Source organism: Drosophila ficusphila, unplaced genomic scaffold (assembly GCF_018152265.1).
Source record: "Drosophila ficusphila isolate 14025-0441.05 unplaced genomic scaffold, ASM1815226v1 contig_636, whole genome shotgun sequence".
Lineage (NCBI taxonomy): Eukaryota > Metazoa > Arthropoda > Insecta > Diptera > Drosophilidae > Drosophila > Drosophila ficusphila.
Genome location: NW_025064569.1, coordinates 2,397,300 through 2,420,572, shown reverse-complemented (window position 1 = coordinate 2,420,572; position 23,273 = coordinate 2,397,300). Strand labels below are relative to the sequence as shown.

General features: G+C 36.5%; 1 protein-coding gene across 1 annotated transcript in view; it reads right to left on the bottom strand.

Moving 5' to 3' along the window:
• Window positions 1-23,273, bottom strand: part of LOC108100769 — a 65,885-nt gene that overhangs the window by 2,629 nt on the left and 39,983 nt on the right. Inside the window, 4 exon segments of the mRNA XM_043208744.1 lie at window positions 7,598-7,735; window positions 10,767-10,981; window positions 13,250-13,453; window positions 14,553-15,163. Of these exon segments, the coding sequence (XP_043064679.1) occupies window positions 7,598-7,735; window positions 10,767-10,981; window positions 13,250-13,453; window positions 14,553-15,163 (1,168 nt within the window).

Here is a 23,273-nt window from a genome sequence, read left to right as displayed (position 1 = left end):
TTATTTTCTAAAAATCACGGTTGTGGAAAAAACAAATACAGTAGAGTCCGCTTATAGCGACTTTCAAGGGACCGACGAGTTTTCGTCGTTATACTCGCAAAACGCACTAAGCAAAAGGATATAAGTGTATAAGTCTGTCTGGGGACCAATCAAGCCATCGAGTTTTCGTCGCAATACCAAGACGGACACTATAAGCGGAGTCGTTATAACAGGATTCTACTGTACGTCTGTACGTCTGTCCTCCTGTCCGTTTCTGCGCAAACTAGTCTCTCAGTTTTAAGGCTACCTTGCTGAAACTTTTTGTAGTTATTGCACGCAGTATATAAGTCAGAACGGGCCGGATCGGCCGACTATATCGGATAGCTCCCATACGAGAGAATGAAATAAAAAATTTTCACGCCGTTGTTTTATATCAGATCGACTTGATTTTTTCCAGATGGCGTTTTCTAACCATAATCGAATTTTTAATAAAATTTTATTAAAATCGAATAACTGTATCATATAGCTGCCATACAAAAGATCGACAAATATATATATAGACAATGGAAAAAAATTATAAAGTCGTTGTATTTAATCCCACGAGCATGATTTTCAAAACATCGATTTTTTTAATAACCCTTGAATCGTGAAAAACATTTCATTAAAATCCGACAACGTTATAATATAGCGGAAATACGGGAAATAAAATTATGACATCGTTGTTTTTCATCAGGCAAGCATAATTTTTGGAATATAGAGTTTTTTAACTACTATTGAATTACATATTAAATTTCATCAAAATCAGACAACTATATCATATAGCTGCCATACGAACAATAGTCGAAAATATGGAAAATGAAGAGAAAAATCGTCATAATTTCTATGTTGTTTAGCCCTTATGCATTTTGATCGACATATTTGATGACTGCAAGGGTATATAAGCTTCGGCTTGCCGAAGCTAGCTTCCTTTTTTGTTTTTTATAATTAATATATATATTTTTCGTTCTTTCCTCTGGCAACTATATGATATAGTTGCCCGACTTTTACAAAATTTTTTTCTCGGTTCAAAGGAATTAAAAAAAACAGATTTTATTTATTTATGTGTATTTTTCGATATTTCCTATGCCAGCTAAATACGAGTTGTGTTCAAAAAGTATTGCGAATTTTGAATTTTCGCGGGATACCTCGTATCGAATTTCGATTTTATTGTGGCGCTATGTTGGTACTCATGTCTCTCACTTATGCCGAGAGGCTCGGCCATTTTGAATGTTCACTTAATTGTTGACAGCTTCTTTGTTTGCACGTGTTTTGGATCGTCTTCGATTTTTACCTATTCAAAAAAATGGATCAAAGAACCTGTATCAAATTTTGTGTGAAAAACGAAATTAAGTGCGTGGATGCATTCCGAATGTCGACTGTGGCATACGGAGAAGTTACCTTGGACCGAAGCAACGTTTATCGGTGGTACAAAATGTTCTCAGAAGGCCGAGAAGATGTGAACGACGAAGAGCGTGCCGGACGCCCGAGCACTTCAAGTTCGGTCAAATGTGAAAGTCTTGCTGACAGTTTTCTTCGATTGCAGGGGCGTGGTGCATCACGAGTTCTTGCCACAGGGAAGAACGGTCAATAAGGAATATTACCTGCAAGTTATTTGTGGAAGAACAAAAATTGGCTTTTGCTCACACATCGTGGCTTGTGCGCGACTTTTTGGCCAAAAACAACACACTAATCATTAGTGACTAATGATGCCGCAGCCACCGTATTCCCCAGATCTGGCCCCCTGTGACTTTTTCTTGTTTCCTAAACTGAAGAGGCCCATGAAAGGACGACGTTACGCTACGCTTGACGAGATAAAGACGGCATCGAAGGAGGAGCTGAACAAGATAAAAAAAAGATTTTTTGAAGATTGGAGAAAACTTTGGCACAAGTGCATAATATCTCATGGGGATTACTTTAAAGGGGACAAAATAGATATTCGCGAATATCAAAATTCGCGATACTTTCTGAACACACCTCGTAATAGAGTTATCCGATTTTGATAAAATTTAATTCGAAATTTGGCAGTAGTTAAAATCACCATCTAGAGAAATCAAGTCGATATGATGAAAAACGCCGGAGAAATAATTTTTTTTCAATCTCTCGTATTGGGGGTAATCCGATATAGTCGCCCGATCCGGCCCGTTCCGACTGCGTGCAATAACTACACAACTTTTGGGAAAGTTTCGCTGCATGTTTTTTCAAAATCCTTTGAAACGTGCCGTCAAAATAAAATGCTCCTGACCAAAAAAAAAAAAAAAAGGGTGTGTCCAGCCTACGCACGACAGAAGTGAAACTTCTTCATCACTACTCATTTTTATACACTTGCAGAGCAAAAGGGTATTATAATTTCAGTCAGAAGTTTGCTACGCAGTGAAGGAGACACCTCAGACCCCATAAAGTATATATATTCTTGATCAGCATCACGAGCAGAATCGGAATACGTCTGTACGTCTGTCCGTCTGTCCGTCTGTCCATCTGTCCGTCTGTCCGTTTCCGCGCAAACTAGTCTCTCAGTTTTAAAGCTATCTTGCTGAAACTTTCCCAAAAGGTGTGTAGTTATTGCACGCAGTATATAAGTCGGAACGGGCCGGATCGGCCGACTATAAAGGATAGCTCCCATACGAGGGAATGAAATGAAAAATTCTCACGCCGGTGTTTTTCGTCAGATCTACTTGAATTCTTCAAGATGGCGTTTTCTAACTGTTATTGAATTTCGGATTAAATTTGATCAAAATCGGATAACTCTATCATATAGCTGCCATAGGAGAGATCGAAAATTATATATAGAATTAATGGAAATAAATTGATAACATCGTTGTTTTTTATCCCATGATTTTTTGAATATCAAGTTTTTTAACAACGTTTATATTGAGAAAAAAGTTTCATAAAAATCGGTCATCTATATCTTATAGCTGCCATAGGAAAGATCGAAAAATTTATATCGAAATAATGGAAACAAATTTATAACATCGTTGTTTTTTTATCAGACAAGTATGATTTTTGGAATATAGAGTTTTCTTACGACTCTTGAATTACGAATTAAATTTGATCAAAATCGGACGACTATATCATATAGTCGTCATTTGAACAATAGTCGAAAATACGGAAAATGAATAGAAAAATCGTCATAGCTTCGATACTGTTTAGCCTTTTTGTATTTAGTTCGACATATTTGATGACTGCAAGGGTATATAAGCTTCGGCTTGCCGAAGCTAGCTTCCTTTCTTGTTAAAATTGAAATTCTGTAGGAAACCGAATAAAAGCCTTATTAGACGCTTCATTTTAGAGGTCTCGAAATGTGCTGGCGACTCTCAAAAGTTAACAAACCGATTGAGAAGAAGAAGAAGACAAATACATATCGATATGTGTTTTCATTTCTAGGTCAAATAAAATGGATAAAAATTATGGTGCCAATTAATATCTGTATGCAACCTGTTCGATTTGAATTCCTTTTGACATTCACACCTCTCACCCCTTTTTCAACTGCAACTTTGTGCGAGCGCGCTGAGAGCGAGAAAGGATAGAGGAGGATAGAGACATCGTTCGTCAGCGGTTAGAAAGGGATGGGGATCCTCGCTTTTTCGTGACGGCAATTTTCGTGACGGTAATTTTCGTGACGGTCATGAATCGGTTTTACTCCGTCCCCGAAAATCCATAACGCGCCTAAAGAAGTTTCACTTCAAAAAAAAGAAAAACTTTCGATTACTAATTATCAAATTGTCATGTTTAAAAGGAATTTTAGACCAAAGAAAATTAAAAGGAGGACCAGGCATTTACTGCCACAGCAAAAACGGAGCACCGACAGAATTCAGAAGCATCTGGTCGGAGTTTTGATACCTGTCACTACTTCAAAAAAAAGGACTACTGGCTCAGGAACTTTATATTGTGGAAGAATGAACCAACATTGACTTTTGTCTCAGTTCACGATGACAAGTTTGCAGCAAAGGTAAACTCAGAAGTCGACAACGCATAGTGGGCGATTTGGGCTCGCTAGCGGCATTTAATTCAAATTTTCAACTTTAAAAAAGCGATGATATTTTTTCACAAGTCGATAACAGATGCTTTGATTAGATTTATCCAAGCTTTTTAATAGGTCTACGATCAGCTAATCATAAGCTGTGAACGGACAAACACACCATATGATTTTGCAAAGAGCTTTACAAAATTCTTTCTTTTTGCGCACATTGATTTCGAGTTCCTCGGAAATTTACCATTTTTATTAAATTTATTAAAAGTTTGGCTTTTTATTATCTTCAAGGTATGTAATACAAAAAAATCAATGTTTGTGACCGGTCTACAAATGTGTAGCTCATAAAACGTAGTGGTAATTCACTGTATTAACAAGGAGCCCGTTGTCTTTCGTGGAGTCGAACTTACCGGATTCAAGTGGATTCATTCTAATTCTTTAATTAGCCGAAATAAAAATTATCGACAAAATTGCCCTATTTGGGGCCAGAGAAGTCGAAGAAATACTCTACGAAGCGTCAATGTCAACGTCGCAACGTCAGGAACTTCAATTCTCCAACTTTACCACAAGAGGTGGGGACATCAAGACAAGAACCACTTCAAGGACATGCTGAAAAGAGGAATGGGCTTCAAAGTCAAGCTCAGAGTAGCTTTTGCGACCCTTGCATCCTTGGAAGGCGCATCGATTGCCAATTGGAACAAGGAAACCAGCGATGATTAATATTATAGTTTTTATGGATCTTTCACCAGGTTTACGGTTTAGGAGTCAATGACGTGATGCGACCCATGCAAAGGTATACAATATGGGAATTCCTCAGCGATCATGGAGGAGAATTTCACTGAACAGGAGTGAAGGAAATTCTTCAAGATGCTAATATTACTTACAAAACAGTGGCGGTGGGTTACGACGTCGATGAAAGATAAAGTCTTTACTTACCAGAAAAGCAAAAAGTAATTGTGTCTAGGGATGTAAAATTTCAAGAAAAATTCGGCAATTGTAAATCAAGTGTCAACCTACCTTTCCAAAATGAAAGATCCAAGTATTTCGTAGAAGACAAGGAAACAGAAGATGTGAGTTCGGACCAGAGCGAGAATTAAGACAAGAAAGAAGGAGACGGAATCGAAATTCCAGAACCAGAAATAGGACAAAGATACACTTCAGTAGGGAGACTCGAAAGAAAACACAACCGAATTAGGAACAATGGCAATTACGAAACCGCATGAGAAACAAGGTTTCACGAAGGAAACAATAAGAAAAGAATGCAATCGGTGCGGGTGAGGGATCGTTCGAAGTCAAAAACAGAACATCTCTTTGACTATGTTGAAGCATCCGAGAATTTTGTGATGGAGAGCACAGATTCCTTCCACGAAGCCATCAACAGCAACATCGAGTGAAAAAATGCAATGAGAAATGACTTCTTACATCAAAATGAAACTTGGAACATTGACTAAAATCTCCAGAGATTTTAATGCCTCCCGTCAAGTGGGGAAATATTACAAAGCCCGAAGGATGCAAAAAGATTCTACTCGTTGTTTACGTAGATAACGGACTCGCTGCAGCAACAGATAATATGGGTTTAGAAGAATTTTTGGACGAGTTCAAATCTGAATTTAAAATTGACTCAAGCAAGGCTGAGCGCTTCTTGGGACTCGAAATCAAGAAACAAAAAGACGGACTAAAAATTTGTCAATCTACATCAGGGATGTTTGCCACGGAAAAGTCAAAGACAGGCAAAAATGGCCATTTCATTTCCACTACAGAGGCTGAGATCGTTGCAGCCAATGAAGCTGCAAATAAAATAATTTGGCTAAAAATATTTTTTTGGGAAATCGAATGATAGGACTCCCGATCCTTCACGTCGATAATGCTGCTGCCATGAGGCAAATAAACAAACATTTCTTCGTAGAGAAAGATTTGCTGAGGGAGTATTTGGGATCAACCAAATCCCGGACTGAAGAACAGCTTGCAGATATGTCGAATATGAAAAAGTCGATCTCTAATACTCATCTCTGAATTCTTTGTAAAGATAAAATCACCGTTGAATTTGTTTAAAAGTTTCAATCTTGTTTCAGATTAAATTTATTTATACCCTTGCAAGTGGGTCTAATAGTTTAAGTTACAAGTTTGCAACGCAGTGAAGAAGTCGCCTCAAACCCCATAAAGGACATACATACATTCTTGATCGGCATCACGATCTGAATCGAACTCGACGCGTACGTCTGTCTGTCTGCCGTATTCTATGTATGTTAACTAGTCTCTCAGTTTTGAAGCTATCTTGCTGAAATTTTACCAAAAGGTGTGTAGTTATTGCACCCAGTATCCATACTTCCATACTAATATTATAAATGTGAAAGTAACTCTGTCTGTCTGTCTGGTACTCTTTCACTTGGTAGGCTTAGTGCCAGGAATAGGACATAGGATACTTTTTATTCTGTTCGACATACCAAAAACCGCATATAAACTGAGTCATTACATCATCACACTGACAAGCACACGTTACCATAGCATTTTAACTCATTTTTTGTGAATTGTGGATTCAAGTGAAGTGAAGTTATTTGGGGTTTTGGTGAATTGAAGTGAAGTGAAGTTTAATTAATAATGCCGCAACCAAGACGATCGAATCTTTCCCGACAAAGCCGTAATTCAAGAAGACTACGAAATACTGCAAATAAAAGGACTGAAGGAGTTAGGCGGCGTTAGTATGGGTCGACTTTGTGCTTCTCAATCAGGAGAGCAAGTGAGGCAACCCGTATTACGGCTCGGTTGACAATGCAGAATACTCATAATTCTCCTTAAATTCCGAGTTGTTGCTCGAAAAGCCTGTGAACTTAAGAACCAACTCCTTAATTTTATTATCAGGCTTTATTGCTTGACGTATCAGTTCTGCATGTTTCTTTAGACCGCATTCGCCTAAATCTTGAACAAAGTTAAGCTTTTTAATATTTTCAATCAGTCAATTTTGTTAAATTGTGTTGACCAGCGAAGCGGTCACAGGACCTCTAGTATAATACAATCAAAAAATCTATATAGAATTAATGTAATTAAAATGAAAATGTTTTCTTTCAAACGCCCGTGATTTTTGAATATTAAGTCTTTTAATGGAATACCATTGTCGAACGATAACATGTGACCTATTTTAGGTAAGTGACTCCGATGGCTCGTCCTCATAAAATTAAGGTAGAATCACACATTTGGCGGTGATACCACACCAAAGAGACTCTTTGGTCATAAAGAGCACGTCTAGATCGATTCAGATGGTGATGCTGATTAAAAATATAAGTACTAAGGTCTAAGGTGTCTTCTTCACTGTGTGGCAAACCTCTGACTAAAATTATAAATCTTCTGCAAGAGTATAAAAATGAGAGAAAAATTTAAAGCAAATGAAATTCGACGTACCCCTTTATATTTTTATGACGACCATTATGAGAAAAACGTGTTATTTAATATAAAATTGTTTTTATAAAAGTTTGTATGGTATAGATACAAGTTAAAATAATTATATACTGCTCCTAGTTATAACTGCAAAGGTGTTAAAACTTTGTCTTTCTAATACTTCCTTTATTGCATTTTGATATTTTTTAAGTATCGAAACATTAACTTACAGGGTCATACCTGAGGTCTCTGAAGCGGCTTTGGCTCTGTGGTTGTTGCAGTTATTGCTGTTCTGGCTGGATATGGAGGTAGTGGGCAATCCTAAAAGCGAGGCTAGGACATCTTCTAGCGAGGCGCTGCTTAACGACCGTTCAGGCGCTATATTACGTATTGGTTCTTGTTAATGAATTCTGCAGGCCACCAGTGTGCATAGCTACATTAATTTTAAATTAAACTAGTGTATAAAATAGACCGAGAACTTATTCCAGAGATGTCCGGTATAGTCAGGATATTTAATTTCAGATAGTATTTGGAGTAATTTAAACTGTGTGCCTTTTTTCTTAATATGCGTGATTTTTTTAGGCCCAGTTCATGGCAGCACCTTATTACTCACAATTTCATTCCCTTTCAGACGGTATATTAATTTCAGTCAGAAGTTTGCGAGGCGAAGGAGACACCTCAGAACCCAAATCCTTGGTCAGCCCCTGAGGTGATATAGCTTGTAAAGTTACCTATCTCAGTTGTAAAGCTATTAAGCTAAAATTTTACGAAAAGTTATGTAGTTCTTGAAGGAATAGAGTATGTCCGAACGGACCGCATCGGACAACCAATAATGTATTTAATAGCTCTCATAAGAAAGACCACAAAAACTGCGGAACAAAAATTACAACACCGCTGTTTTGTACTACGATTGTGAACAGAAATCTAACGACGAATTGTAAAGATAAAAAATATATTAAAAATGTATAGGAACAAAATAAAATCGAGGTTGTTTTTTATTATAAATTTTTTTTTTATAAAAGCATAGTTAATTTTACTAAATTTCATAAAAATCGGTAGGCAGTTCCAAACAGTCAGCCAATCAAAAGGGAAATTTAATCGAATAGCCGCCATAGACAATATACATATAAAACAAGAGAGAACGCTGTATTTAGGTACTCAGATATCCGATGCATTGCCCTTCCATTGCCGAGGTGGCGTCACAAATGAGGATGCGCCTGATGCGATGTCATTTTCTGCTGATAGTGCACCATGTTCGGCATTGAGTAAGGTGCAGGCGTTGGGTGGTGTCGGCTTTGGCTAAGGTGCCTGTATTGGATACTATGCTGGTTAAGGAGGGGAACACGTTCTTAAGGGAAAATTATAAAAATCAGAATTCGCTGTTTACCACAATCCAAAGCTTACAACGATATTGCTTTACCTTTAAAACGCTACAAAGTTTCTTTTTACACTTTTTACAAATTTCATCCGCGAGATCTCGATGTTCTTACGAACGGAAGACAGACATAGATCGACTAGCCTGATGATCCCGACCAAGAATATGTTTACCCTATGGGGTCGCAAGAGCTTCCTTCATTTTGTGTGACTTTTTCAACAAATATCGCTTTTACTCTACGAGCAAAGTGTATAATTAATGGAAAATATGACAGATCTCGAGAAGTACTGAAGAGTACATCTTATCGCCACCCCTTGCGTAAAATGTATATGAATATATTTCCACCCAAACACTGCTTGTACAAAGTCGAATTCCTCAATTTAGGGATAACCTGTTTTTTAAGAGATCTAAAAATCAATCCATTTCGTTTAAGTACCACTGGTACTATCCCACTCATTTCCGAATAAGACTCCTTTCACCAAATTAAAAGACTAAGAAAACAAAAAAGACTGAATATCTACATATATATATACGATCTGCAAAATCTGCACAACTTTTGGTGAGTTTCAGTAGGATAGCTTTAGATGTCAGAGACTCGTTTGCATAAAAACAGACTGTTTAAAAGTCGTACATGTCTAGATCGATTCAGATGGTGAGGGTGATCACGTATATACATACATATATACTTTTTAGGGTCTGAGGTGCCTTCTTCTCAGCGTCAAAAGCTTCTGACTGAATATATAATGCGCTCTGCAAGGGTATTACATTACAGAATGCTAAAAAGCCAAAACTGACGACCTTAATCTCTGGACTAACTTAACGATATATAATAGTTTCTTAAACCGGTGTATATACAGGTTAAATACTTATTTAAGCCATTAAGTGGAATCAATTTAGTGGAAACAATATAAAATTTAGCCACTTAACGTAAAATTGTAAGGCGCAGACAACTTATTTGGTAACTTTTATCTTTCTTATAGGCAATTATGTTATTGATGCCATAAATCGGCTCCATCGCATAAATAGGAGCCATTTTGATTTCAATCACTAATGATTTCTCTACATTTTCAGCTTTAACTAAAAAGAAGATGACTAAAATACAAGTTCAATCCAAACAATAGCATATCGTCTTACTTCCAAAATGTTCAATAATTTAAAAACAAATTAAAAGGACACTTTCAAAAAGGCATACAAACAGAGCTGTGTTCAAAAATATATGTAAACAAAGAAAATCAGAATTTTTAATACACAATCGGATTTATTTTTAATGTACACTTCCAATGCATATCTTTAGTGATGTATAAAAACATATAGTTTGTATAATTATAAATAAATAAGTTTTAAAAAAGGCTTAATCATGTGTTTTCATGTGTTTTACTTGTCGATTCCAATTTTATTAGTGAATTTATCTTTTTTTAAAACGAAGCATAAAATAGAAAATTCCTGAAATATTAAATCGATTGGAATTTTTCATTTTCTTCAAATTTTAAGCCGGTTTCCATTAGAATGACTTCATAAAATGCTTATGCTTGGATAAGTATTTTATGGACATTATTCAATACAATCACTCACTTGTATTGAGTGCTACTAATACAAAAATACAATAATTACTTTTGTTCCAATTCTTTTTTTATTGAAAATAAATATATAAAAGAATTTTTTTTAATAAAATGAATGCGAAATTATAATTTTTTAATTCTCGAAACGATAAAAAGTCATTCGGATTCGAGTAAAAAACTTAAAATGCGATACTCTTTGCACTCTAGACTACCAAGTAAAAAAGCACAGCAGAGAAAGAAAGTATTATATAGAATTTCAATTTTAAAGTGAGGATGTTAAAGTGTGCTGCGGGTTTCTCTATGGTTAAAAATAGAAATCTACGTAAACGTTACTTCTTTGTATGCAGTAAGTTAAATATTGTTGAATCGTGCACTAAAAGAATCGAAATAATCAACAACTTAACATAAGCCGCCGGCCAGGAGTATGTCGGTATATACATCCCGGCGATATGTCAGATATAAATGGTGGACTCACCGCCACCGCCGCCGATACGACTAAGTCCGTTCATGCGAAGTGGCGGCTGACCGGAGGCGACTGCTGGTGATAGAGTAGCATCTAGGTGCAGATGGTGGATCTGGTGGAGCTGCTGTTGGCCGCGGGCGGACTCGGGGGGGCTGTTGTCAATTACTGGTGTCTGCGGCGAGTCCAGAGGTCGAGTGCCCACAAAGCTGCTCTCAAGCCAACACTTCCTGCAGTATACAGACGTAGATAGTAATTAAGTCAAGTTTTTACTGGGGATGTTTCGACACAAAAGTTAGTTAAATCAATATCTGTCGGACAACACATAAATGGGTCACGGCACTTGTGCTTGAAATGAGTTTGAGCTTTCACTCATCCACGCAACTATGCACCTAATGAGACCATCGATTTTTAATTAAATGCAACCAATAAGATTTACTCATGCAGTTCCGTTGTCTTATTTGTTCTAAGATTTTGTTCAATTTAAATTAGCTAAGAATAGAATTTGCCGAGCAGCCGGGCGATACTGAGGAGTCAGTATGAATGAAAGCGAATGCTTAAAAAACTGCTTAACGGAAGAGAATCATAGACAAAGAGCTTCAGATGGCCTGCCCGGCACGGGGGGTGCTGGGGGTTTTAACAAGTGAACAAATTTGGCTAACCATAGATTCAGAAACATGCTGCTAATTTCGGCTTTCTGACTTGATTGTTTGGTGTATGACGTTTTCTTTTGGTATCAGGCATTTCAAAGTGATTTCAATGGCGATATCACTTCTTTGCCATTCTTTGAGCTAAATATTCTTGGAAAAAAAAATGTAACATCCCCAATCTCACGCCACCATTTTGAAGAATGGATAAAAATTCCAGAAACCCAAATAAAATTTATGGCAAACAAGTATATTGTCTGTGTGTGTATCCAACAAACAATTACCAAATGTATAGTATTTAAGTGCTTGTCGGAGTGGAGACTTTCTTTTTTCTTGGCGTGTAAAAGCTTAGGCTTGAAAGAAAGAACAATTTAAGACAGATGTAAATGTGTTTACAAATAAAAGTAGAGTCAAGCATTTATCTAACGTTTGGTTGATGATGGTAAATAAATTAGACTACAGGAAAAATATGGAAATATAAGAATTTAATCCCAGTGAAGGCCTTTTAGAGCAACTACTAACAAAACATGTTTTTTCTTAATATTGGTAAATAGCCCCAAAACCTAAATCGCGATTTTGCGGGATTTTCTTAACAATTCTTTGAAACGACAAATTTTTTCTTAAGTGTAGGTTGATTTTTTCCGAGCAGATTTAGGAATTCTTTTCTCTCTACACGGCAAATTTGTCTTTGATAGTCATCAAATATTCAAAATCGTTAGCCTAATGGTCTTAGGACCTGCACATTTTACAAGGTGACTTTATGTTTTTGAGAAAAAAATATATAATAATCTATCAATATAATAAATCAATTATTATAAAGTCATCCCCCGCATTTACAAAAAAATTATGGTTTAAGAGAAGAAATCTACGAATTTAGCGAAGGTGAAAAAATAAGAAAAATTCGCATTAATATTAAATTGACCAATTAATATTAATGTACCAAACATTTAAGACCAATTTGTACCAATTTTATAAAACTTTTGCTGCCATGGTGCCATTTTTATGCCATAGTCATCAACTTGACTTTGCATTTAGTGCTATTATTTGACTTGAAAAAGCTATATGATAGAGTTATCCGATTTTGATAAAATTTAATTCGAAATTCGATAGTAGTTAAAAAACACCATCTGGAAGAAATAAAGTCGATCTGATCAAAAACAACGTGATAATTTTTTATTTCATTCTGTCGTATGGGAGCACCCGATATAGTCGGCCGATCCGGCCCCTTCCAACTTATATACTGCGTGCAATAACTACACAACTTTTGGTAAAATTTCAGCAACACAGCTTTCAAACTGACAGACTAGTTTACAAAGAAACAGACAGGACGACAGACGGACAGACTTATTTCGATTCAGATCGTGATGCTGATCAAGAATAATTTCCTCGGTAAGGGTACAAGTAAGCCCATAAGACAAGACCATTTACCCATTTGTTGTAACATATCCAATATATACAATTACATATACAATTATCAGGTTAGCCGTACAGTACGGCAGCAAAAAGTGGTTAATGTGCAAAGGGTTTTGGGTTAGTCACAGATGTAATCCAACTAGAGTCTTACCTCTGCGAGAGCTGGTGACTTTTGTGGTGCGACTAATGGGGGTGCTTTTACAGGTAGCTACAAAGTGTGTATTTGTTAAAAAAAAAAAAAATTAAAATAGGGCACATAATCGATTGGAACTTTTTCGGTCAAATTTGCACATTAATTGTGCAAAAGCAGCGGTTCACTGGATAGATGACTAGCTAAAGGGTCGATTAAAAGGGCAGCTGACCATACAGCGACAACAATTTGCGTCTACTTGAATTTATTAAATACGGTTTTGCAACTAGCTGACTGCCGTTGCCTACCTCGAGTTCGGACTGGCTGAGCGACTGCGCTGATGCTGGGACTGCTGCTGGTCATTCACGTAGTGAACGATGGCGGAAGTCACCTCCTTGATGGAGCTCTGAATATCTGGCGTTTCAGACTGCAGCAGTCGAGTTCCTTTGGGTGTCGAAGGGGTAGATGTGGGAGACGTGGTTGCGCGCTGTGCCAGCAGCGAGTTGGCCAGGCTGAAAGTTAAAAAACAAATAAGCAAATTTAATCGGTTTAATATCTCACAGAAAAATAAAAGAGAAACCTAAAACCACAAAGAAAGCTAGCTACCCTTGCAGTCATCAAATAAGTCGATATGTCGTTTTTAATGAAAATTAATTCGAGAGTCATTAGAAAACTCTAGATTCCAAAAATAAAGTTGTCTGATGAAAAACAGCGATGTTATCATTTTTTCCGTCAATTTCCGTTAATTTCATTTCAATTTTTCATATGGCAGCTATACGATATAGTTGTCCGATTTCTATGAAATTTTTTTCTCGATTCAGGATTTGTTAAAAAAGTTTATGTTTTAACAATTTAAAAAAAAAACGACGCTATAATTATTTTTGCCATTATTTATATATATATATTTCGATATTTCCCAAGATATAGTCATTCGATTTGGATAAAATTAAATTTAAAATTCGATAGTAGTTAAAAAAACCATCTGGAAGGAATCCAGTCGGTATGATCATAAGCAACGGAGTAATCATTTTCTTTTTTAATCTCCCGTACGGGAGCTATCCGATATACGAGTAGTCGCCCGATCCGGCCGGATCACATAGAAACAGCCACACGAACAGTCGATTCACATCCTGATGCTGACCAAGAATATATATATACTAGTTTACCCTCCAAGGGTCGACCCAGCTGTCCGAAACGTAATAAAGCTTGGCAAAACTCAACTTGCCAAGTATTAACGCCTATTAAATGTAACCGAGTTAGCTCTGTCAGCGACGAGCACCCCAATGGTATAGGAGTTTTTATTTTAGTAGGATGTTTACCTACAATACCCACTGTACCATATGTAGTAGGGTGTTTACCTACTATACCCACTGTACCATAAAATAAAAATTACTGTTAAAGACCAGAGATGTATAGCCATCTCTCTCGCTCTCATAGAATAAAATAGAATAGAATAGGTTTATGCGGCTGAACGAGGAGAAGAAGGAAGAGAATAAAAAAGCATTCAACGTCAGACACTTAAAAGGAGGAGTCGCATATTTTGAATAAAGTGATTAAAGAAATAAAACGAAAGTCTTGTTACTGTTACATTATTGCCTAATTCGCACTTACCGTTCGTGGGGAGTCCGCTGGGACAGTTTTTCCGAGCTGCGCCAGCCCAGGTAAGGCTGTCGGTAGGAATTGCGCAACACGCCGCTGCTGCTGGCCACTGATATGAAGCTACTATTAATGGGAGCTCCTCGTGCAAAGCTTCCGCGCTGAGAGACACTGGGCGACGTCGAAGTGGCATTCAGGTGCGAGGTGGACCATCGCGTGGCACCCCCGCCGTTGTGACTGGGTGCCGCTCCGCGCGCCCCACCCGAGCCACATGCATAGGCGCTCTGGCCGCCGTGGTGACTGTGCGCCGAAGGACTCATCAGCAGAGGACTCCGGTCAGAGCGCTGTGATCCCAGCGAGCTGAGAGAGGTCGTCTTCGAGTTGAGACCCTGCCAGCGTCCCGACTCCTGTGTGCGCTTGCGGGTGAAATTGCCAGGTCGGTATCCACCCGGTGTTGTACCCGGGACGGCATTGGCACCATCTAGCACCTGGCCGGACTCCTTATTGAACTGACGAAACCAGTCGGGTATGTTAAGCCGCTGAAGCGATGCCTGAACGCGCAACTGGTGCTCGCTTAACGCGGCTGAGTTGTAGTCATGGGACTTCTGCAGTTCGTTTTCGGGGGCCTGCAATGGTAAAAAAAACATAAAACATAAAAGATATTAAGTCTACCAAGTTTTAATACGAAGGCATATTTCTGCTTTTCTGTCGGAGAACTAGGTTCATGTTATAAAGGTTCTTTAAGTTTGAGGGTACAAAAAAGGAGGTTTTAAATAAAACTTGCTCCGTATAAAGTTCTGTGAAAGTGAGAAAATGTAATTTGTGGTCGAATAGTCAGGCACACTATCATCTTCCGGGCCCCGGAATCGTTAACAGAGTTCAATTTAAAACTCTAAATAAAAACCTATCTAGTAAGCAGCTAAGCTATAAAGTTTTATCTAGCACTTCTAAAAACATGTCGATTGGAATTTGTATAAGACGTAATTATGACTAATTGATGTTTGTATTATGATTGGCTGATGTTTCTGTATCTAGTAACATCATTTACCTTATTGTAGTGCAGCATTGTATTTAATTTTGTTGATGGTTAAAACATAACGTCTATTAATTTACTTTTTTTTCCTTTGGTTGTGCAATTTTGAAGATATAGACAAATTTAAGTAAATATTACTAAATAATAACTGAAGGATATTGCATAAGCAACTTTGGCTACTTTTTCGGAAAGCCAAATGGAAAGCTATAATAGGTTTTTCATTGTCCTACTAAAATGAAAAATACTAATTTTCGACTTAAATGTGCCCAGTTTGTCAAGTGAAGTGCACTTTGACCTTTACTGAAAGAGTGTTTTAGAAAGGGTAGTAACAGAATGGTCAATACGCAGGAACGTGATTTGTAGGCAGCGTAATATTATTTCCAAAAGAGTGAAAGCTATCGTCGGCAGTTACAATTACAAATGTCGAGCAAATGAATAAACAATATCGTTTATGACTTTTTTCAATATTTCCGTCGATATTTGTATGAAAATTACATATGTATATGATATAGTCGTCCGATGCTTATGAAATATATATATAACTCGATTTTTAAACCAATCTTTGCTTTTATGATAAAAACAACAAATTTATAATTTTCTTCCACTAATTTTATAGATAGACTATTGTTCATATGGCAGCTAAATTGATATAGTTGTCCGATTTGAATAAAATTTAATTTGTAATTCAAGAGTCGTTAGAAAACTCTATATTCCCAAAATCATGCTTGTCTGATGAAAAACAACGATGTTATTATTTTATTTTCGTTATTTCTATATAGATTTCTTAAACTTTCCTATGGCGGCTATATGATAACGTTGTCAGATTTTAATCAAAAATTTTTTTTTTCGATTTAAGGTTTATTAAAAACTCCATATTTTGAAAATCATGCTCGAGGGATTGAAAACAACGGCGTTATAATTTTTTTTCCATTATCTACATATATAATATATTTTTCGATCTTTTCTATGGCGATATATATACTGCGTGCAACAACTACACAACTTTTGGGAAAGTTTTAGGAAGGTAGCTTTAAAGTTGAGAGACTAGTTTGCGTAGAAACAGACAGCTGATCAATAATATATACATATGTATACTCTATTGGGTCTGTGGTGTCTCCTTCTTTACAGCGTTGCAAACTTATGGCCTAAATTGCCCTTGCTCTGCAAGGATAGAATACCATTTAGAGTTCACAAAACTGAATGTTGTAAGCAAGCCGGGTTCATTTTGGGAGAACGTAGTTTTAAGTGAGAAATCGAAATACATACAACATATTTGGACACGACGGTTTTTCCAAAGAATGGAGAAAGGCAAATAAAGCTTTGGAAGAGAAAAAATTAATACCAACTATGTATTAAGCATGGTGTCCGTTTGAGGGTGTGTAGCTTCGTGTAGAGTCGGCAGAATGGTCTTTATACATAGATGATAAAATGAACAAAACTATGTACAGTAGAATCCTGTTATAACGACTCCGCTTATAGTGTCCGTCCGGGTTTGGCGACGGAAACTCGATGGCTTGGACCCCATTGAAACTTTTATGGGCCTCCGCTACGTTTTTTTTTTCGTTTTTAGCGACAAACCGAAGTGAATTTTTCACAATTCAACCGGATATTGCGACGTGACGAAACAAAATACGCAAAATAGTGCTAAACAAGAAAGGAAGCTAGCTTCGGCAAGCCGAAGCTTATATACCCTTGCAGTCATCAAATATGTCGATCAAAATGCATAAGGGCTAAACAACATCAAAGCTATGATGATTTTTCTATTAATTTTCCATATTTTCGTCTATTGTTCGTATGGCAGCTATATTATATAGTTGTCCGATTTTGATGAAAGAGTAAACTCCATATTCCAAAAATTATGCTTGTATGATGAAAAACAACGGAGTGAGAATTTTTTATATTATACATAATATTATATTATATTATAATATTTATTTATTATTCAATGCATAAGTGCGCGCGAACTTTTTATACCCTTGCAGAGCAAAGGGTATTATAAATTCAGTCAGAAGTTTGCAACGCAGTGACGTACGTCTGTACCTACGTCTGTCTGTCTGTCCGTTTCTCTTTAAACTAGTCTTTCAGTTTTGAAGCTATCTTGCTGAAACTTTCCCAAAAGGTGTGTAGTTATTGCAGTATATAAGTCGGAACGGGCCGGATCGGCCGACTATATCGGATAGCTCCCATACGAGAGAATGAAATAAAAAATTCTTACACCGTTATTTTTGATCAGATCCTTTCAGATGGCGTTTTCGAACTGTTATTGAATTTCGGATTAAATTTGATCAAAATTGGATAACTCTATCATATAGCTGCCATAGGAGAGATCGAAAATTACTATAATGTTTAAATTCTATGAATTATTTCTAAAAATATGAATGCTTCTGTTTGCTCTACATGTTACATACATATACATATCTACATAATTATGTAAACAGTCTTTTCACTTTTGTTTAATTAGTAATACATACATACGTGCATGCACATTTGTAGATACTCTATGTATATGCAAGTATTTCTGGCAAGTACATACCAATGTATATATGTACAGATATCCGTGTAATTGCTAATTGTGGTCAACTTGAGAAATTCTAAGATTTCTATATCTTTAAACGCACATCTACATATTTATGTACATACGTATGTTTGCATGTTTAAGGAATTTTATCTTTTGGAATTAAAAGTATCCTATGCGTGTGTATATACAGTTCGTTTCATTTGGATAGGACACCTTGCAACTTTTATAGTTGATCGCTCTTAGCGAAAACAAAAATCGTTGAAAGCTAAAATTGTTTTAAAGTTAGAGTCTGTTCTATTGTGATTCTAAAATGCAGTTACATTTTTTATACCCTTGCAGAGCAAAAGGGTATTATAATTTCAGTCAGAAGTTTGCAACGCAGTGAAGGAGACACCTCAGACCCAATAAAGTATATATATTCTTGATCAGCATCACCATCTGAATCCAAATCCGTCTGTCCGTCTGTCTGTCTGTCCGTCTGTCCGTCTGTCCGTCTGTCCTCCTGTCGGTTTCTATGTAAACTAGTCTCGCAGTTTTAAAGCTATATGGCTGAAACTTTCCCAAAAGTTGTCTAGTTGTTGCACGCAGTATATAGGTCGGAACGAGCCGGATCAGCCGACTATATCGGATAGCTCCCATACGGGAGAATGAAATTAAAAATTCTTACTCCGTTGTTTTTGATCAGATCGACTTGATTCCTTCCAGATGGCGTTTTCTAACCACTATTGAATTTCGTATTAAATTTTATCAAAATCGGACAACTATATCTTATAGCTGCCATAGGAAAGATCAAAAATCTATATAGAAATAACGGAAATAAAATTATTACCTCGATGTTTTTCATCAGACAATCATGATTTTTAGAATATAGAGTTTTCTTATGAGTCTTGAGTTACAAATTAAATTTTATCAAAATCGGACGACTATATCATATAGCTGTCATATGAACAATATGGAAAATTAATAGAAAAATCGTCATAGATTTGATGCTGTTTAGCCTTTTTGTATTTTGTTAGACATATTTAATGACTGCAAGGGTATATAAGCTTCGGCTTGCCGAAGCTAGCTTCCTTTCTTGTTCATTATTGCTTTCCCCACTTTTTTATTTGAGTTTTTGCACTGCTGCATGGTTTTTTGCATGCTGAAAATCGTTTTATTTGGATAGGACAGTTGTCAGTAATCACTTGTGTACAGTGTGCAATCTAAAGCTAGTATTGATCAATGAAACTAAAATAGGCCTTGGATCCAGCATTCCAGGATAAAGATGGGAAAATGGGTGGAGGAAAATTAATGCATATTTGGACTCAGGCCTTAATGTGACCCAAATCGCCACGAAAATAAAAAAAAATCGCGAAATATTGTACACGATTTATTGGCAGATATGATAAAGTTCTCCGATTTTTATGAAATTTTTTCTCGATTTAAGAGTATTTAAAAAACTTGATGTTCCCAAATTCATGCTCGTGGGATTAAAAGCAACGACATTATAATTTTTTTTCCATTATTTATAAATATATTTTTCGATCTTTCCTATGGCAGCTATGTGTTATGTGTTATCCGATTTTGATAAAATTTAATCCGAAATTCAATAGCAGTTAGAAAACGCCATCTGGAAGGAATCAAGTCGATCTGATTTTAGTGTATAGATTATATTTGGATGGCCCTGATGGGCTCAAATTAAGTTTTTTTTCATCGAAAAATATAATCCAAACATTAAAAAATATTAAAATAAAGCTTAGCAAGAGCCTTTAAGAATAGCTTACTGAGCGCCAATTCGCCAATAGCAGTGCAAATAAAAAGGTGGGGAAAGCAATAATGAAAAAATGTAACTGCATTTTAGAATCACAATAGAACAGAGATTAGAATTTTAAAACAATTTTAGCTTTCAACGATTTTTGTCTTCGCTACGAGCGATCAACTATAAAAGTTGGTAGGTGTCCTATCCAAATGAAACGAACTGTATGTATGTAAGTATGTACTACTATACACTATAAACATATGTATGTGTATCCATAACTAGACATTCAACTTACTGCAGACACTGCGTAAAATATAAAACTTTGTTTATAGGTATATATGTACGTATGTACATTTGCATGTACATAAAAGCTGCGATTGTTTCGCCCCCTTAAATTTTTTTAAAGTGAGTCATAATTTTTATCCACAGCAGTATAGAGAAACACATGGCTTCGTCTGGCATTTGGTATTTCATACCCTTTCTCTTTTTTTCTCTCTTCCCTTGCTCTCTTTGTGCGAGATCAGTACTGATATTTTTTCTCTTTCACCTCTTTCTCTGTACCCGATCTATGATAGAATAAGTATATTTATTAGGTATTACCATGATCCGACCGTTCACAGAACCATTGAGTTAAATTTCGCTACAGTTTCTTATAAGTAATAAGTGAGTACAGGGGCACAAAGTTTGTTTTGGACAAAAATAAAATGAAACTCTTAATTGACACCGCTACTGAACAACCAAAGATATCAAAAAACAAGAAAGGAAGCCGAAGCTTATATACCCTTGCAGTCATCAAATATGCCGAACAAAATACATACATAAAGGCTAAACAACATCGAATCTATGACGATTTTTCTGTTTATTTTCCATATTTTCGAAGGCTTTTATATGACAGCTATATCATATAGTCGCCCGATTTTTATGAAATTGAATTCAAAATTCAGGAGTCGTTAAAACAGTATAAATTCCAAAAATCATGATTGTCTGATGAAAAACCACGATTTTATCATTTTATTTCCGTTAATTGGCGGCTATATGATATAGTTGTCCAATTTATAAGAAATTTTTTTCTCGGTTCAAGGGTAGTTAAAAAAGTCGATGTTGTAAAAATTATGCTCGTGGAATAAAAAGCAACGACGTTATAATTTTTTCCATTATTTATACATATATATATTTTTCGATCTTTCCTATGGCAGCTATATGATATAGTTGTCCGATTTGTATGAAATTTTTTTCTTGGTTGAAGGGTAGTTAAAAAAGTCGGTGTTGTAAAAATTATGCTCGTGGAATAAAAAGCATTTTCAGCATTTTCCATGACTTTGGTCAATGTTTCAGACGATATGGCGGCTATTTCACGTCTAATGTTGTCTTTTAGTTGACTTAAGGTTTTTGGTTTATTAGCGTATACCTTGGATTTCAAATAACCCCACAAATAAAAGTCTGGTGCCGTCAAATCTGGTGATGTTGGGGGCCAGTCAAAATCACCACTTTTCGATATCAACCGCCCAGGGAACAATGTTCGCGATAAATCGATTGTTGCTCTAGCTGTATGGCAAGTTGCCCCGTCCTGTTGAAACCAGAAGTTATCCATGACATTTTCACGAATAATTATGCGTCGGAGAGTAGTGCGAGCGATGCCTAATTCCTGAGATCGTCGATAAGTCGATGTCGTAGGAGTCTCATCAATACTGGCTCGTACAGCTTCAATATTTTCATTAGAACGTCTTGTTCGTTGCCTGGATACATGACTGGCATTGCTTAGATTACCGGTGTTTACAAATTTTGCGTACAAAGACTTAATTGTGTTTTTAACTGGAGCACTTTTAACTTTATTCATTTTTCGAAACGCACGTTGGGTTAACACAATTGAGAATTTATTTTCAATGTACCTAGAGCTGAACAATTTGAGCGCGTTCCTTTGGAGTGTATTGTTCCATGGTACCTATCAATTGTCTTCGACTGACGCTTCCAACGTGGTATGACATTTGACAGGGTTGCCAAATGGGTCAAATTTAAATGGCCCACCCTGTAGCAAAAATTTATGTTTTTTAATCCAATATATTTCGCTTGCTCCTCGGCAACCGTCTCCAGGGCAACATAAACATAACATAACATAAAATAAATTGTTGCTTTTTAATATCACCCAGGCCTTGAGCCGGCAAAACACCAAACATTATTTAAATATATTTTTTTTTTCGATCTTTCCTATGGCAACTATATGATAGAGTTATCCGATTTTGATCAAATTTAATCCGAAATTCGATAGTAACTAAAAATCACCATCTGGAAGAAATCATGACGATCTGATCAAAATCAACGGAGTAAAAAATTTTTTCGATCTCTATCCTATATAGTCGCCCGATCCGGCTCGTTCCGACTTATATAGGGGAGAGTGGTCCCATACCGACCGGTAGTACCATACCGACCCCCCATGTTTCTCAGAGATGGCGATGCTAGCCGAATTGTCGGTAACGTCAGTGAAAAGCTGTTATAACACAGACATTTTGGAGATAGATAGCCACTTTGACTTCTTTTGTTTCACTGCATTTTTTCCGTTTGTTTTGTTTCAACGCCTGTGACATTCATTTTTATGCTTTACTGAACTTGAGCTTAAAGTTTTTTTTCTCCGCATAAAAATCGGAGGGTAAGTTATTCTGATTGTTGATAGTCTTAGCTTTCATTCACGATGTTAGAATTACATCGCTCTTTGCGTCATTAGATAATGGCGATCAGTTAATTAAAAAAGGTCGTGGTGGTCCGAAACCGACCGCGAAGTGATGGTCCAAAACCGACCCCCATTTATTGGCAGCGTAATTTGTCACAGCGTGGTTTTTGAGTGAAAATATATAATTTAAAGTGATAAAAAATTATTTGTCACGGATTTTGCAAGTTTTGTTTAGAAATGGGGCGGACATTTAAGCGTAAAACCTCAAAAAAGGGATCCGGAGATTCTACGTCGAGCAGTTGCAGCAATGAAATTGGGACTGTCGCTTCGCGCAGCTGCGCGTGAATTTGCAATTCCTCGATCAACATTATCGCTGCATCGCAGAAATAATAAAAATAATACACCAGAAGAAATTGAAACAGCTGAACGTCTGGAAGAAGTGAATGTTGACAATATAAAAATTGTGACGAAGGGTTTCAAAGTAAAGAAAAGTCAGCAGAAGCAGCAAAAACATCAGAAGAAAGCGAAAAGACAAATGGAACCACAGTCTTCAACAAGCGGCTTTTGAAAAACAACGCGACTGAAGACCATTCGAACTTACTATGAGAAAGAGGACAGCTCTGACTTCAGCAATTGACTACAGTGCCCTTTATTCCATACATTAATTTTTATTTTCTGGAAAGAACCTTCAAAATAATTCTTAATAAACGTCAAAATCATTAAATTCTATTTTATGTTATTGAATTTTTCTGCTAAGAAATAGGGGGTCGGTTTCGGACCAC